The 16,197-nt window shown below is 41.1% G+C and overlaps 1 protein-coding gene across 1 annotated transcript in view; it reads left to right on the forward strand.

Moving 5' to 3' along the window:
* Nucleotides 1-2,032: 2,032 nt before the first annotated feature.
* Nucleotides 2,033-16,197, forward strand: part of NTNG1 (netrin G1) — a gene marked incomplete at its 3' end in the record, with an annotated part of 124,221 nt that continues 110,056 nt past the window's right edge. The window contains exon 1 of the mRNA XM_009579284.1: nucleotides 2,033-2,278. Coding sequence (XP_009577579.1) covers nucleotides 2,033-2,278 — 246 coding nt within the window. The remainder of the gene's footprint in view (nucleotides 2,279-16,197) is intronic.

Genomic DNA, 16,197 nt, shown 5'->3' on the forward strand with positions numbered 1-16,197 from the left:
GAACTAACTGAGAATTGTTATTGCATGAAAATTCAGATATTCTCTGCATATTCTGATAAAATATATGAGAGTTGTATGGTAACACTTGATAAAATGAATATAATGGAAAATTGCATTTACGTCCATACAGCAATTATTGTAAATTACTTTGCTATGGAAACACAATTCAACCATCTGTTGGTATTTCATAGTGTCTGTGGTTTAGCTCAGTTTAAAATGAAGCATTATTTAAATATAGGGAGGCTGTTTGCAAATAGCTTTGAAGATAAGTTTTGAAAATGCGTATTACCAAAGTGACGTGCTAAGGAGCTCACCGGGTCACATACCAATTCCCCTGGTTTTGGGGTATAGGAGGGTTCATGACACTGGGCATAATTTAAAACTGGGAACAAGCAAAGCGGGCTGCAGAAAGTGGTGGCTTACGGTTGTTTCTTAACATCTGTCTGGCGGGTTTGCTTAGATTTTAGCATCCAGACAAAAAGAGTGCAGAGGTGCTGCAGCAGCTGGTTGAAATCCTCCTCCTGCGGAGCGCCCAGTGCCCAGGCTCCCCCACCTCGGCTGGCACGGACTGACGCCAGGCGCAGGCTGAGAGAAATGAGTTGGAGTTCCTAGCCCCGGTTTTCCTTGTCCGTGTTTAGGGAACTTACTCCCTCTTTGCAGTTTCCCTCATACATAATTTGTATTTTTACCTGTGTTTTTTAGCAAATGTGTATTTTAAGTCATTGTAATAACTTCTTAGGATTTTATACCTGTAATAATATGATTGAGGTGATACGAACCAAGGGAATTTCTAGTTGCTTTCTGAAGAGAGGAAAGGGGATATATCTTCTATGACATAAACGCTGAGTACACAGGTACCCCCACCCCCAAACCTAGGAAAATAAGACTGCCGTAACAAAGGGGGAAAACATCCTTATAGTAAGCTAACAAATGAACCATTATCTTTATCAGTAGTTTATCATCAGTGTGATCAGTGAATCACAGTTAAAAGAAAAAAAAAAAAAAGAAAAGGAGCAAAAGCTCTTCCAATGCTAATGACAAATTTCAAGGAAACGGAAGTGTGCTTGCAATATTTGTTACTCTTAAAAAAAAAAAAAAATCTGAGGAACGCATAAGGCTTTTGCAGCTCGCTGAGGTTCCTCTTGCCAAGAGACTATCAGCACCTGGTAGCCCTGATACCCATCTCTGTGTCACTTCAATAAAAGAGCCTTCCTGCTGCTGCCCGCTCCCCTGCCTGCCTGCGCGATCTGGGCAATGGTTGAGTTCAATAGTTTGCTCTCCGGTTTTGCTAGGGTGAAAATACAGTTTTGGAAGCAGAAACCTGTAACTCAGCTGGAATGTTATAAATCTGTCTTTGTTAGAGAAGAGTTAAATCCTTCATGTCAAAATACTTTTCACTGTGAATGATTTTGCTAGTTTGTTCATTCTAGCACAGCAACCACGGTAAAGGTTATCCATATTATACCAATTTGCTTTATATTGCATCAAACCTGCAAAATGTCAACATATCATATATTTTGTAATGCATTGATTCTTGGACAATAACTCTAACTCTTATTGTTTCTAAAAGGGTGCCGGTGCCAGAAGAAAAGAATGATTGATGGGAAACAGACACCAGCCTGTAGACACTCATCCTTTTGCTTCGGATACTGATTTATCAGTGCGTCTGGGCATCCCCTGCGAGCCCTGAACACGGAGGATCACTCAGGGTTATCAACAGCATAGCTGAAGACCTGCAACTTCACATAATATTATCTGCTATTGGACATCTTTTACAAGAAGCCCTGACAGATAAATTATAAGACAAAGGACAAGCCCTGTGTTGCTGTGAAAGGCTGTCATCGAGGTCTGGGTGGCTTCTACCAAAGTCTTCAACTTAGTGAAACAAACACCCTATCCTAATGCTTCACGTTTGAGTTGGAACCTATTTTATAAAATACATACATGTATATGTACATATATGTGTAATCTATAGACTGCACGTACACCAGTACTGAGCATCCTTACGAAGGTGACATAAAAGGATTTAGAAATGTATTTGTCAAGATTCCTGTCACTTCACGCCCTCTGGGTTACCGTATCCTCCATGATGCAGCACTACCCTTCTGTGTGGGGACACTATGACGTGTGTAAGACTCAGATTTACACAGAAGAAGGAAAAGTATGGGATTACATGGCCTGCCAGCCGGAAGCCAGAGACATGATCAAATACGTAAAAGTGACTCTGGATCCCCCAGATATAACGTGTGGAGATCCTCCTGAGACTTTCTGTGCAATGGTAAGGCAAGCTTTTAATTTTGCATAATTAGTGGGTATATATTTGTAATAGATGGCTTCCAAGTGGAAGCCCTATAGTGCACATGTAATTATCCAAGAAAATCTGCATCATATTCCGAATGTGAAAGTTTCTGCTGAACAAAATGCTGAGCACTACATTAAGCTGGGCAACGAGATGTTCTACTTATGGGGACCTAACGTGACTTTGCCTGAATTCGGTGTCTCTCTAGGTCAACTTTTAATGACTTAAAAGAAAGCAGCTTAAAACTCCTAGTGCGCTAACCCGTACCTGGGGTGCATTTGCCTGGATCATGAAAGACTTGAGTGACTTGATTCCAATACAATCGCCTGAAAGCATCATAGCGTGGTATAATTCAGCATAATTTCCAAACATGAGACCATTGTTAGAAACTCAAACTGCAGAAGCTTAAAACGTGGTGGCGGGAGCTGGGCTGGTGGAGTTTTTCCAGCAAGCCCACGCAGCCGCGGGCAGCGTTGCTGGAGCCTTGCTGCCGCGCGCAGCAGGTCCGTACCAGCAGGTCCATACCTGCGAGTGAGACAGTGCGAAAGAAACACCTTCGGGTGGGGGCCAGCTCTACCAACTACTGACAGCTTTCTTCTTTAACTGAAACTGTAGGCATTCAAGCCAACTAAAAGAGACCAAAGTCAAGCTCCTTAATTTAGATGCTCCTAAAATTAGAGACTAGTTTGGGAAATGTTGGGCTTGGTAAATAATTGTACAGGTATGAGAAACCAGGCAGATACTATATATATCGACCTTTTACAGCTGTGCTGCTGTGCAGTGTTTGATAGATTGTGCTGTAAGAGGTCATTCAAGTTAAAGGAAATCTTCAAATTATAGGTAACTTGTTTCTCCTCACAAACATGGAGAATTCATTTTCTTTGCCACTGAATATTTCTGTTAAATATTGAGCGGAAAATACAGTATTCCTTGACTAGAAAATGTGAGTTTGAGATGCAAAACATATGTACTTACATCTATTAATAAAGCACTGGAAATATACATCACATTACCTACATAATTTAGATCTGAAAAACCAATGAGTTCTGGTAAGTGAGGTTATTGTAACTGAGAAAAGTCTACAAGATATTTATTTGCCTGTGTACAAATCATCATTGCTGTGTGACAGCATCCCCACAGGAAGGAAATTTGCTTTTAAATGCCTTATGGTATCATTTTCAACCACTACTGTTCGGTAAGGAGTTCAGGTCCAACCACACATACATTTAGGGCATTATGTGCGTGCATGCAGCTGCTTCCCACGTACATTATGGTAATAAGCCACGTGATAAATTGCGGAGCTACGTGAATAAATTACATTCACTGTGAACCTTTGACTGCACCACTTGCTCTCTGCCCACTAATCCATCTCTACTGACATGGCTTTGACACTCTAAACCTCCGAGCAGTTTCAAGCAGCCACTGTTTAAAAACAAAAAAAAGCAACATGCCCTGCGTAATATAGTCTTTTTCTTTTTTCTTTAACTTGAAATGTATTTTCTCCCTCAGAATAGTAATAGCTGTGATTTAGCCCTCAATCAGTGACATTTAATAACTCATCATGCAGTGAATAAGAAAAGTTATTGTTTTAATGCAAAAGAAACTGCCCACCAAAACTTGTTTCTTTCTTTTAGTGCAGATAAACATTGCAGCAGTTCCTGTCTTAAGTAATTTTTTAAGTTTCTGAATGCCTTGGTTATCAGTCTGCTCTCTAGCTAGAATAATGATTTTTAAAAAAAAATAAAAGACATTTTGATTAAATCTAAGTATTAAAAATGGTGCCTGAAAACGTTTGACCTAGCAAGGTCCTTGATGCTGTGATGGGGGATGAAAGTTTGCTCAGGAGTCACCTGAGGTGATGGGTGTAGCTCACTTGCTGCTTAAGCCCTTGAGATGCAGAAGGTCACCAGAATTCGGACACGATGAGTAGAGAAAGAAGAATAACTGGGGAGAGGGAGAGAGAGCACGCACAATGAGGGAGTATATGTAGTGATGTGAGTGTAGCGTGACTGACTCCTACATGATAAACTGTTGTATTTACTTTCAGTATAGATGTATATTGTACACATACACTATATTCACATATGCATATGGTAATTGCTTGACGTACTTGACACATTAGAAAAATGACAGAAATATTTGACTGAGGCACTGCACAGCAGCAGAGTACTCTCATCCCTAAAAATGCTTCATGTCTACCTGTAGATAGACTATAGCTACATGTAGAAATTACACATTTCCTTCAAAACAAGGTTTTAGATATTTGTAGGGCTGAGCTTTTAGCATTTCCCAATGAGGAGATCTTTTATTTTTGTGTTCATTTTTAGTTTTAGAAAATGAGTTAAGAAGAGAGCACTGTCATACTTGGAGAAGGTGGGCAGTGGAAAAGAATGCATTCCTGTTAGGCATGTTCTTGCACTGAAAAATACCGAATTTGAAATGACAGAGATCCAAAGGTTTCTTTTCAGCACGATGAAGTGCCAAATTGACTTATACAAATGCTTGGGTTTATTGTTGCGAGTATTGGATATTTGCTGTGTACCAGTGTTTTGTTATTGAAATCAGGTTAACGCTCAACTGCCTTCTGGTAATTCCTTGGGGGAGATCAGGGTCCTTTCACATATCCTAACAATAAGCAAGGGTACCAAAGAGCTGAGCCTGCTTCTGCAGGAAGAGGAGGAGGTTGAAGCAGCCTCCTGTTATGTTTCCATATCAGTTCTCTGATCAGGCTTAGTAATTTTCTGTTCACCAGAGACTATACAGACTAAGGTACTAGCTGTTGAGTCTGTGTCAGCGATCAGTGTAGTATAGATTATATCCCTGAAACACAATCAGACCGAGAGGTTCACCCAAGTCCTGCTGGGAGATTATGGTAAAATCTAAGGCGTTTTGTGAGAGGGAGATGATAATAGTCTGCAATAACACACAATGCAATACAGAGGAGACGGGCACTTAATGGTAAAGTTTGCTTCCTACTTATTTCTGCATATTCCCCATGGAATTAAATGTTCTTACGAGTCTATTATGAATTTTTACTCGGTGAGCTTGTTTAGTTGACAGACCGAATAACAAGGTTTTGTACATGCAGATTTGTTGCAAAATGCAACACTCCTCTAGTTGGTAGCTAAACCCAGCACGTGGCAGCTCACCACTTGTACGTACCTTTGGGTCGTCCCTCCAGGACGGCATCCATAGGTATTATGGGAAACATGCAGCAGGGAAACTATCCCACAATTGCTTTTATGCAATCTATTCTGAGAATAACATTATAGTTTCTGGTGACATTCAGTATTGACAACTCATGAGATTATTCTGAAACCTCAAACCCCTGGAGTCCTATGATTACGTGAGATTCTCAGCTTTCATTTAAAACATTGTCTTTATTTTCTTAGTCCTTCTGGTTGCAGAGAAAAGTTTGATAATGAAACTGAGAAGCTCAAAAAACAGGAGCCAAATAAACAGCCCTCCAAATTATTATTTGTTTAAAATCTCATCATTTTTAAAGTCACTCAGGATTTTTAGAGCTTGGGAAAGGGTTTTGCTCGAGAGGAGAGATGCATGAAAGAAACACATAAACAAATGAAAGCCTTAGAGCAGTGAACGCTCACGGTTTCCGGCTGCGGAGTTGCTTGTGTCTGTAAGGAGGACGTGACAGCATCCTTCCCCAACAGGTAGTACTGCTCCTGCCTGCGGGGTAACCAGCCCCCTGCGGGGGGGGGCTGACTGGTCACCTCTGTACGTTTTAAAGCAAGCTCTGGCTGCTTAGAGTGAGGCACACATGCTGGCAGATTATGCACATCTGCTTTCTGTGGCATTCCTTCGAGGAAATTTGGCCGTCCTTTGTCAGTTGCAGAGTTGGACTGGACAGTCACGGCATTTGAGTCAGCGTGACCATTCCTGTGGGTCTGTAATTCATGAACTTTGAGCATTTGGCATTGGTAAGTCTGGCACCGAATTCTTATGCTTAGTTGGCCTGGGAGGAGAGGGAAGGGGAAGGAGAGGAGGGAAGAGAAAGAAGCTACTTCACGTTTTCCAAACTGCAGGATTCATTGTGCAGAGATACTGTAAGCAAATTTTTAAGTACCTGGGGGTGCTAGTTCTTGTGGCCTGCAACATTTCTCTTACAAAATAAATCTGCTTTAAATCCCCGGGAGTAACTAACAGTTGGTGAAATCTTCTACTTCCCTCTTTGTGAGCACTTGTGACAATTTCACAAAACTCTGTCCGGTTATAAAAAGAAACAAATCTGACTTTTCATGACCGTCACCATTTTTTGCCCTACAAGAACAGTGCATAGGTGGCTTCCGACTTTTTTATTTCTAAAACGTTTGCCGGCTGTGCCCCCTGAGCATCGGAAGCCCCCGCGGTGCCGCTCACGGCTTGGGGGTCCCTTCGCCCCAGAGTCGCACTGGCCCCTCGCACGGGCTGGCCCCTGTGCTGAAATCCAGCCTTTAGCACGGGTTTTGCATTCAAGCCTTAGCCAGGATTAGTGTGTCAATTCATCACAAACTTAACTGGGAGACTCCTAGTGGCTATTGCTGTAATTTGCAAACTGGAGACAAATTTACCTTACCAGCCTGTGTTTGCAGCTGAAATGGCAACATAAAAATACAATTTCCTGCCTATGTTTAAACCTAGCTATCATAACACCATCCCACATCCCAGTGGCTAAAAAATGATGAAATTATCGGCAATTATTGTTGCCTGCAGCTAATTTTCTTCATAGGTTAAACAGAAGCTTGAAAAGAAGCCTACAGACGGGAGTCCTGTGCGTTGGTACAATTTATAGAGCAGAAATGCTGATGACAGTAGAAATTTGAGCCCTTGAGTGCTACTCTGTATTTCATAGCCAATCAAAACTAAATTAAGAAACAAAGATTATTAAAAAGTCTTCTGTGCATGTAATTCTGGCATAATATTATGAGGTGGACATTAAATTTTTCCCTCTGAGACTTTCAGCATCATTAATATAGCATTCCTTTAATTACAAGTAGGCTCATATTCCTTAAAAAAGGGAAAATACTCCGTAGTATAGTTAGTGATACCATTATTATATTTACTGAAATAATTAAATGAACAGATATTCTTCTGAGTAACATATAAATCAAAACATGAAATAAAAAATGTATTTTTTGAAGCATTTTGGCATGCATACATGCATGGGCAAGACATTTTAAAACAGTGTTGAACAATACCGTTAAAAGATGCTGATAAGAAAAAAGCTTTTTTCATTTATGGGCTGAATAAGGACGTACAATCCTTCATTAGTTCCATCTGTGCAACCTTATTAGGTAGCATGGGGTAGAATGGGAACAGGGAATTAAAGATGAGGCTATTGTTACTGTCTTGTTTAATGTGGATTTTCATAGTTGTATACTTTAAAAGTATGTACAGCTCAAAGTTATTGCAGACTTTATTTACAATACCTGCATTCATCTATTCTGAACTCTTTTGAGCACATTTAATTAACACAAGTGTTGCTTTGTCATTGTTGGAAGGAACCTTATCCTTCAGAGAGTGAAGTTTCCTCTTAAGTTGCTGGATATTTCATTTCATTTCTAGTACCGCAAGACCTATATAGTGAGCTACAGCCCCTCCATCCCTTCTCCTCTCTCCTGCGTAGGGCAGGATGCCTCCACCACCCCACTGACATGGCTGTTCCCATCAAAGCGCCACTTTGGTCCTTACGTTCCAGCCTCAGACCAGAGCAGCTAGTAGGATGGGAGGAAAGCGAGAAGCACACGCCATGCCCTTTGCTCCTTCCGTCCCCTCCCTGGCTCCTTCCCGCTCGTCAGCACGGAGGCGACAGCCTACCTGTGCCTTTGGTAGCAGCCTGCCAGCGGGCACTTCAAAGGCGCCTTGTTCCTCGGACCTCTTGGGAAAGGAGTTCTTGGTGTCATAAAAGAGAAAAAAAATGGATATACTTAATGACAGCAGGAATGGTTCGGTAAAATCTCTGTTTTCTTCCAACTGGAAGCAATCTAAAAATTAATAATTTCTCATAAATCAAAACTGAGGATTGCCAGTAAAACAGATTTGCATTTTATTCATTATCACACATCAAGATTCCCCAGTAAATCATTAATAAAACTCTATCCAGTTGCTTTTTTTTTTTTCTTCTCAGTTACACTTTGGGTACTGGAATGTTTTCAAACCTTAAACAAAGCAAAAGCATGCCCACAAAGTACTTAAGTTGTTAAAAATATTTGAGGGTAAAACAGGGTTCCTAAACAAAGTCAAGGGCTTCTACTTATTTTCAGTTGCAGAGTTTTAAGGCACATATCGCTACTGTGTGTAAAAGTGCATCCCTTTAACAGGATGTATATTTTATAAATACACTTCATAGAAACTGCTTAACTGCTGCTTTTAGCACTGCCTTTATTCCATCTGGTACTTGCTTTCCTATTTTGCTTTTTCTCCTGAAGTTAGCTGGAAATATTAGACATTTGTAGCCAACACAATGATCAATTTATTGTAATAATAATTGATCTTAGAAAGCGAGGGATCGCTGGGGGCGATTGTGGCTCTGCGGATCAGGCTCTCACAAGTACCTGAGCTGGTGTCCCCCCTGCTGCCCTCAGCACCCCGGGCCCCCTGAAGCGCCGTCTCCCGCCGGCCGAGGAGGGTATCTGGGGGGAGCTGCCCAAGTACTCTGCAGGAACTTGGGCATTTGGTCTTGTTTGGGTGTGGAAACAGCAACAGCAATTTTATAAAGAAATAAATGGCTTCCACAGTAAAATGGATACTCTGACATCCACAGGGGAATCTGAATGGAATCTGAATGGCTTGCTGTCAGTGCAGCTGGACCAGAAACGTCCGCTCAGCAGCATCTTTAGTGCCGCCTTCTGCAATAAAACAATACTACTTTATAAATAAAATCTTTATTAGCAACATATTGTAATTTGTACCTCTTCTGGTGAGGCAGAGGTGATCTCGAGCCTGTGGCTCGCTGCAGGGAGACTCTCCTAACAGGATTTGCTGGGGTACAGAGGGGCAATGCAGTAAAGCAGCATCCCGGCCGGCGCTTCTTGTCTGGGGTAGGACAGCACCCCCCACCCTCCTGGGCTGAGGGCCTGTGGCAGCGGGCGACCCCGCTCCTTCTCTGCTAGAAACCCTGAACTGAGATTTTTTTTTTTTTTTTTTTTTTTCCAGGGGGAGTATATCCTCCTTTCAGCAGAGCAACCTTTGCTTTCTAACCTGCTGGTGTCAGGCGGTCAGCCTGGAGGAGCGGAGGTGCAGGATCGCCCCCCTCAGAGGGAGCAGCCGGTTTGCTTTCGCACGTTTCGGTCACGGGCGTGATGCCCTGAGGTCCCAAGTGAGCTGTGCAGCATTAGGCTTTCAAGGCTGCTGTCTCATTTTGAGGACAGTGTACAAGGAGTGTGGTATTATATTTCCTCCTGCTGTGATGGACAAGTCTCAGAGTGCAAATTTTGGATTTGCTTGGCAGAACTGAGCAGAGCTTGTTTTTTGCTGCTCAGGTTTGTCCAAATTATCTGGACAAACATATTTTTCCTTCTTCATTTAGTACCTGTATGTCTCTAAACCCCAGTGTTTCGTGTTTCTTTCTTGCAGGGCTTGTACTTTGTAACAGCTAAGAATCACTGGAAACCAAATGCAGGTTCCTGAGGCACTTCCATATATTAAAATTGCCATTTGTAAGCGCCTTAGTTGAAAGAAAGCCAAGTGAACTCGGCCAAGAGTTCTGCAAACCCTGTGTATGTCAGGACAACCATTCTGGTTAGCGGGCTCCTGTGGAGTCCTTTGAGAAGGCAGAAGTCAATAAGTTGACTCCCAAATAATGATTTTAACATTTAGCCATTTATGTTACTTATAAAGCAGCCAGTCCCATATACAGCCCAAGTCGCCCAATGCAAACATTTAAACCCACAGTATTCTGCCAGAGCATTCAAGAAAAAATAAATGTACAGACTGAGACGATAATCAGGTTCTCTCATCCCTTCTGCTCTATGCTGTGGAGCAGAGGGGGAGAAATCCAGACAAGCATTAGCAGTCCTTGTTCACAAAGTATGGAAATTACCCATCTCCTTACACAAGGATGAAAACCTGTCATTTGTTTTTATCCACAGAGTTTAGAAAAGGCTGAATTTGTGGGAGCTGCTGAATTTTAGTATAAAAATTAGTATAAAAAAGCTGCCGCTTTTTTTTTTTTTTTTTTTTTAAATACTGATACTGTTTTGCCAAAGCTGCAATTTCCAATACATAAAAAAACCACATACCTATTTAAGAGTAGCTAAACCAGGTAAGAGATCTGTTAAACCAAATATTTCTTGACTTTTTTTCAAGGCCTGTAAGTATTAGCTGGATCTGAAAAGTCAAAAAATAATCCCAGATACTATTAAGGTCATTGACTGTTGAGATGCATGTCCCTGTGTACACTGGGTTGCTAATCTCACTAGCTGAAAAGTAGGAAGTAGTTCTGTACCTGATTTACTTGTAGGAATGATGGCTGTTGATACAAATTTTAGGTATGGAAGTTTATGTTTTCACAGGTCACTTGCAGTGACACCATCTTGGTCTACAAGTACAAATATAGCGAGGGACATGAAAATCTTTGGCATTGAGCTGGCTTGGCAACGCACATAAGTGATTTCATGTAGCTTTGATGTTTGCCATATCATATTTTCTGTAAAATGGTTTTATTTCTTATCTTCTAGTTCTTTAGGCAGATTGTTTATATGGAATTTAGGAATAAAAAAGGAGAGGAAAGAAAAGGGCGCAAAGGGATTTTAATTGTATTTACTACAAGCAAGAAATTGTACTATGCCAGAGATATTTTATGTCAGGCTTCAGCCCAGAGAGAATTTTTACAGCTAAGTAGTTGTAAAACCTTTAAAAGAGGACACCATTATGATGAGAGGAGCGTTTTCTTACATGTACATACTGTGTTTTTCCAGCATCCTGGTGCGTTTTAGATTTTTATCTGTAAAACTGTCAGGAGCCATCATTTTAACTCATCAATTTGATTTTTACCATCTACACCTGCTCATACAGCGCTTTCCTCCAGTGAAAACTAGAAGCAGAGCTGCTTGTGGGTGACATTTACAAATGACTGGGGGGGGGGGGGGGGGGGGGAAAAAAAAAAAAAAAGAGAGAGAAATAGCAAACAACTACACAAAAGCCCTCATCTTTTAAAAACAACAATGTGCATAGCTATAGAAAACAGTATAGAATGTAATTTTCTGACTGCTAAAACAACTCTTTCTACATGTGCTGTTTTCCCCATCTATTTTTATCGCAGCCTTCCAGACTCTGACATGCCTCTTGGCTTCCTTGACCATATGGATCTGCCAAGCAGTATGAATACTGTAGGGATAGCCTGCAGAAATATCCTAGCAAGGTGTCTCGCTTTGCAAGAGTTTGCTCAGACTTCCAGAAGCATTAAGTAATGGGTTTAAGGGGTTCAAGCATTGTAGCTTTCCTCACTAAAATTTTGGGGTAAATTTTTGCCAGCAGTTTGCACCTGGAGTCCTCTTTTTCCTGAAATAGAAGTGAGAGAAGCTTTTGAAAATAAAAGATTAAGAACATACAAGCTTTTTGCTATCTGAAGCACTGGCTTTGATTTTTAAAAAGAAGGTATCCTTCAGTAACTAAAAGCAGGTAGAGGTGAATCATAATGTATATTTCATGCCTAAGAGTCAGTGTTTGACTTCCCATAAACAGGACTTAAAATATGATCTTCCATTGAAATTGATGTGCCCTATATAAGTCAACAGAAGGACTTGTACTGACAGCAATGGATCGTGCCCAAATACTGCTTCCTTAGTAGTGTGTATTATCCTCTGTACCATACCAGTTTGAAACTCTCAACTGGAAACTTTAAAACCATCTTAAGTAAAAGCAAAATTAACAGTATGCCTTTATCTTTTCATCTTTTTCTAGTCAGAAGCAACTTCACTAAAGTTCATTTATTTCCAACCTTTTTCAGTTATAAAATCTTCTTTACTCATTATACTGGTGCCTGGTCTTGGATTACTTCACCCCTGTGAGCTTCAGTGCAAGGCTCATTGTCTTTAGGGACAGGACAGGACTTGGTTAATGGGATACATTTTTTTCTTGGGTACAGTTTTGGCAATTTTGGGGCATGCAAGAATGCACCAAAAGCATATTTTAGACCTTCCAGCTGGAAAGTGCCAGCTAGAATAAATATATAGAATACATATCAGGTTTGCATATTAAAATATATTATTTTAGCTTTATGCATCTCATGGTTTATTTGTAAATAATTAAAAAGGACAGAAGACTATTATTGAATAATCTTCCCATAGTTCTCCATAATTGCACCATCATTGGTTGCGGCGCTCAACATTAGCTAAGCATCATCGTTTATGAACTTCAGGTTTTATTGGTTTAAAAGCAAGTCTCCGAACAAGAGTTCAACAGTTCCCTTTTTTTGTTAATCAGAGAAGATGTGGGTTTCAGCATAACATTTTATGAAATTTTAAGCTGTAATAGGGAGTATGCCATTTTTAAATGTTAAACAATAGACAAATGGTCTGAAATTCACAGGTTGGGTTTTTTTTTTTTTCCTTTTTTTGAAGCCATACACACATTTGTTTCCCCTCCTTCTACAAGTTGTTTCTACAAGTCCTCAGCTGGTGTAAAGTGGTATATGTGCATTGAATGGGATGGTGCAACCACCGTGGAGAAGGTGGCTTCCGCACGTCTGCCACTTGTGCCATCCCTGCACCCCTCCCTGGAGTCAGCCCCTCTCTCCACCCTTGCTGAAGTGGAGGCTCTTGAAAACGATGGAGAAAAGGAAGACGGAAGAGAGAAATGGGGGGTTGCTCCAAAGAACACAAGAGCCTGCCTTCCTCCTGGCTGGATCCCTGTCTCGTCACACCTTAAGGGCTCTGCGGCTTGATGGGTTTGTTCTAACTTACGCTTCTTGATGGGTTTGTTCTGACTTACGCTTCTGCTACCCTTTTTTGGGCAACAGTCTCTTTTAAAATGGTACAGACCCGTAAGACCTCAGTCGTGGACCTTAAACAGGTACAGGTAAAATGTTTTTGAAATCCTTTTGAAGTCTTAAGGTTAAGGAGTTCAGCAGTAGGGTGGGAGAAGCGTGTGCTGAAATGTGGATTGGTTTATGAGGACCCCCTCATCGTGGTGCTTTTCCTAGGCGCAGTCTCCAAGAGAGTAAATGCATTGCAGGAACACAGCCTTTTTACAGGCAGCGTTCAACTCTTCTGATCAATAATAATCTGACTAAGAATTTGGAGTAATGTCATTCTAGTGATTGTATCTTGTCAAGGGCCTCGTACTGGTAAGTGATGGGTTTGGAATGATAAAATTGTGCATAAGATCAGAAACAACAATCAGACAGCAGCAGGGCCCCACTGAATTTAACCTTAGCCTCAGGGTTTTTTTACAGTTCCCATCCTCAAGGTCATTGCACCTATGCTAATGCAACTGTCAGCATCCTCCTGCCAGGCCAGTTCCTTCTGATACCCCAAAAGAAGATTTACAGGAGCCGACCAAGAAAAAATAATGCTTTTCACAAATTAATTAGAGATGAGTGGCACCTGTGATGACCTGTTTTAACACCTTTTTTTTTTTTTAATGACACCACCTTACACGAGCTTCTCTAAACTCCTGTCACATAAGCCAGTCACAGTTGGGTTTTTTTGGCTGTCATCCTAGCCGATGTCCAAGGCCTCAGAAAGTAGATGTAAGGGCGATGCTGAGCAAGCCTTTGCTGTCACTGCCTTTACTCTGGATTAGTAATTGGTTTGTTTGTAGTTATGAGCTGTATAAAGCCTTGCAGGAAGAGCAGAACATTTACTTTTGGAATGATGAAATAAATCACAAATTGGAAACACCTTTGGAATTCAAAAATATCCCTCTTAACCAGGGATCAGATCCACAGCATTTTGCTGGGAGATCCGTGTGAACGTCGGTGGTGCAGCTATAGTAAAGGGCTGCTGCTGAAGAACAGGGCGATAAACCTCCTCGCTTGAGCTAGTAACGGCAGTCTACAAGGTAACGGTGATCTTGGTGGCAGACCCTGCCCTGTGATCCTACACACGCCCAGAGTGCCCAGGAGGTGTTGCAGCCCCTAAGCAACCCATACATATGGAGAGAAGTGTGTAGCAATGTTGCGTCTCACAAGACGGCGACAGAGAACCCTCATATATTTCTGTGCAGATCTTGGATAATTTGTTTGCAGGAGAAATCGGCTTTTCTCCATGTAAGAAATGCTTGTGAGATTCCAACAGTTGTCACACAGGCTTTGTTAGAAGACATTATCTGGCCCATAAACTCATGAAGCAGAGAAACTTGTAATTGAGCCTACAATACTGCTGTATCTGACAATATGTGTGTCTACTTAAGCCTCGCACTTTGTAGATCTCCACATGCCAGGTAGTTGGGTTCGGTAATTGTTGGTTTTAATCATTTATAGTTTTCTGACCTAGGTTTCTTAACACTTTATGCAGAAAAGCAATACAGAAAGTAAACATTTTACAAGTAATTTACAGAGCCTTAAGTTAATGAGAAATGAGAGTCCATTTCTACAGTATCTGTGGCTCAACGTCTTATTCTGCAATCAGTGAACCTCACAGGCGCTGAGCGGATCTGCAGCCATAGAAAAGAGCCATTTTCTGATTTGGTTTGGTTTTTTAGGGAATGTTTTTAGCTTTTCTCAGTTTGAATCAGGTTCCAACTGTTTTTTTATAATTTTGTTAATTGTATATATGAAGGTCACAGAACTAAAGTTGGAAAAAAAAAAATCTAATTTTAACTTGCAGTTGATTTATGAAATAATACTCAATTCCTTGAGTTTGTGAAAATAACATATACCACTAATAATCTCTTGGAACTGATTTAACACCATATTCTATTGCAGCGCTAGGAAGAAGCCAAGGACTTGTAACAATCCGTCATTTGCAGTGACATTTTTATTACTCTTTCAGAAATGCTGTGCTTTAATTGTCTCCCTGCTTCAAATCTACTGCTTCGTTTGCTTTAGCAGTAGTTTTTTCTCTACAGTTATCATTGCCCTTGCTATCAGAAACCCAAACTCTCTGTATATTCCTGGCATGGTAACTGCTAACAGGAACAGGAGCAAAGAACATATCCATGTCCCTCTAATTTAAGAGTGTGAAAGTGCTGTATTGATTGCAAGTTGCATTTTTATGGAGTTCACACCAAATTCCTTATAGACCTGCATCCCAGGCAATTCCCCCTTGATTCAGTAGGATTGAGCTGAGAGAAAATCCATCCAAAATAATTTTTTTTTTTTTGCACTGTTATGAAGTTTGCGACAAGCTGCCCAATAGAGAAATAGCTTTGCTTTCAACTATTAAAAAGAAACTGTAAGTGCTAAATTTAGGAGCAATGTCGCTAGTGCTTTAGCATCTTCTGCAGTGTGCCTCCAACTGATGAACTGAAGCGCAACTATAAATAGCAATGATGTCTCTGTCAGCTTGTGAGGAAAAGGGGTTGGGGTTTTTTCCACTTTTCCTGAAAGGACACATAGTAAGACATCTCTAATCTCTTTTGCTTAGTACATAAGAGTTTGATGTTTGATGGGTTACTGAATCAAAACACTGATTTGTTGCCTGCTGGTTCACAACAAAGCTCAGTGGACAACAGGAACACGGCCCTAAGGTTGCGTCGTATATGATTGGCACCCCAAAGTTTAGTGATTGCATTAAGTTCTCAGTTTTACAGTTCAGGACTTTGGGGTGACCTTCCCTTTTCAAGTGAGAGGCAATTTCCCTCCACCCCAAAATGTGCTTGCCTGAACCACAGCCTGGCCGAATTGCATGCTCATACCTGTAGTCCTTGCGGACCCCCTGTGCATCTCAATGATGAGGGAGCCCCTGCCGGCATCCCAGATCCTTGGGAGATCCCTTTCACGGCTGGGCTGCTCCTTC

Source organism: Fulmarus glacialis, unplaced genomic scaffold (assembly GCF_000690835.1).
Source record: "Fulmarus glacialis isolate BGI_N327 unplaced genomic scaffold, ASM69083v1 scaffold14826, whole genome shotgun sequence".
NCBI lineage: Eukaryota > Metazoa > Chordata > Aves > Procellariiformes > Procellariidae > Fulmarus > Fulmarus glacialis.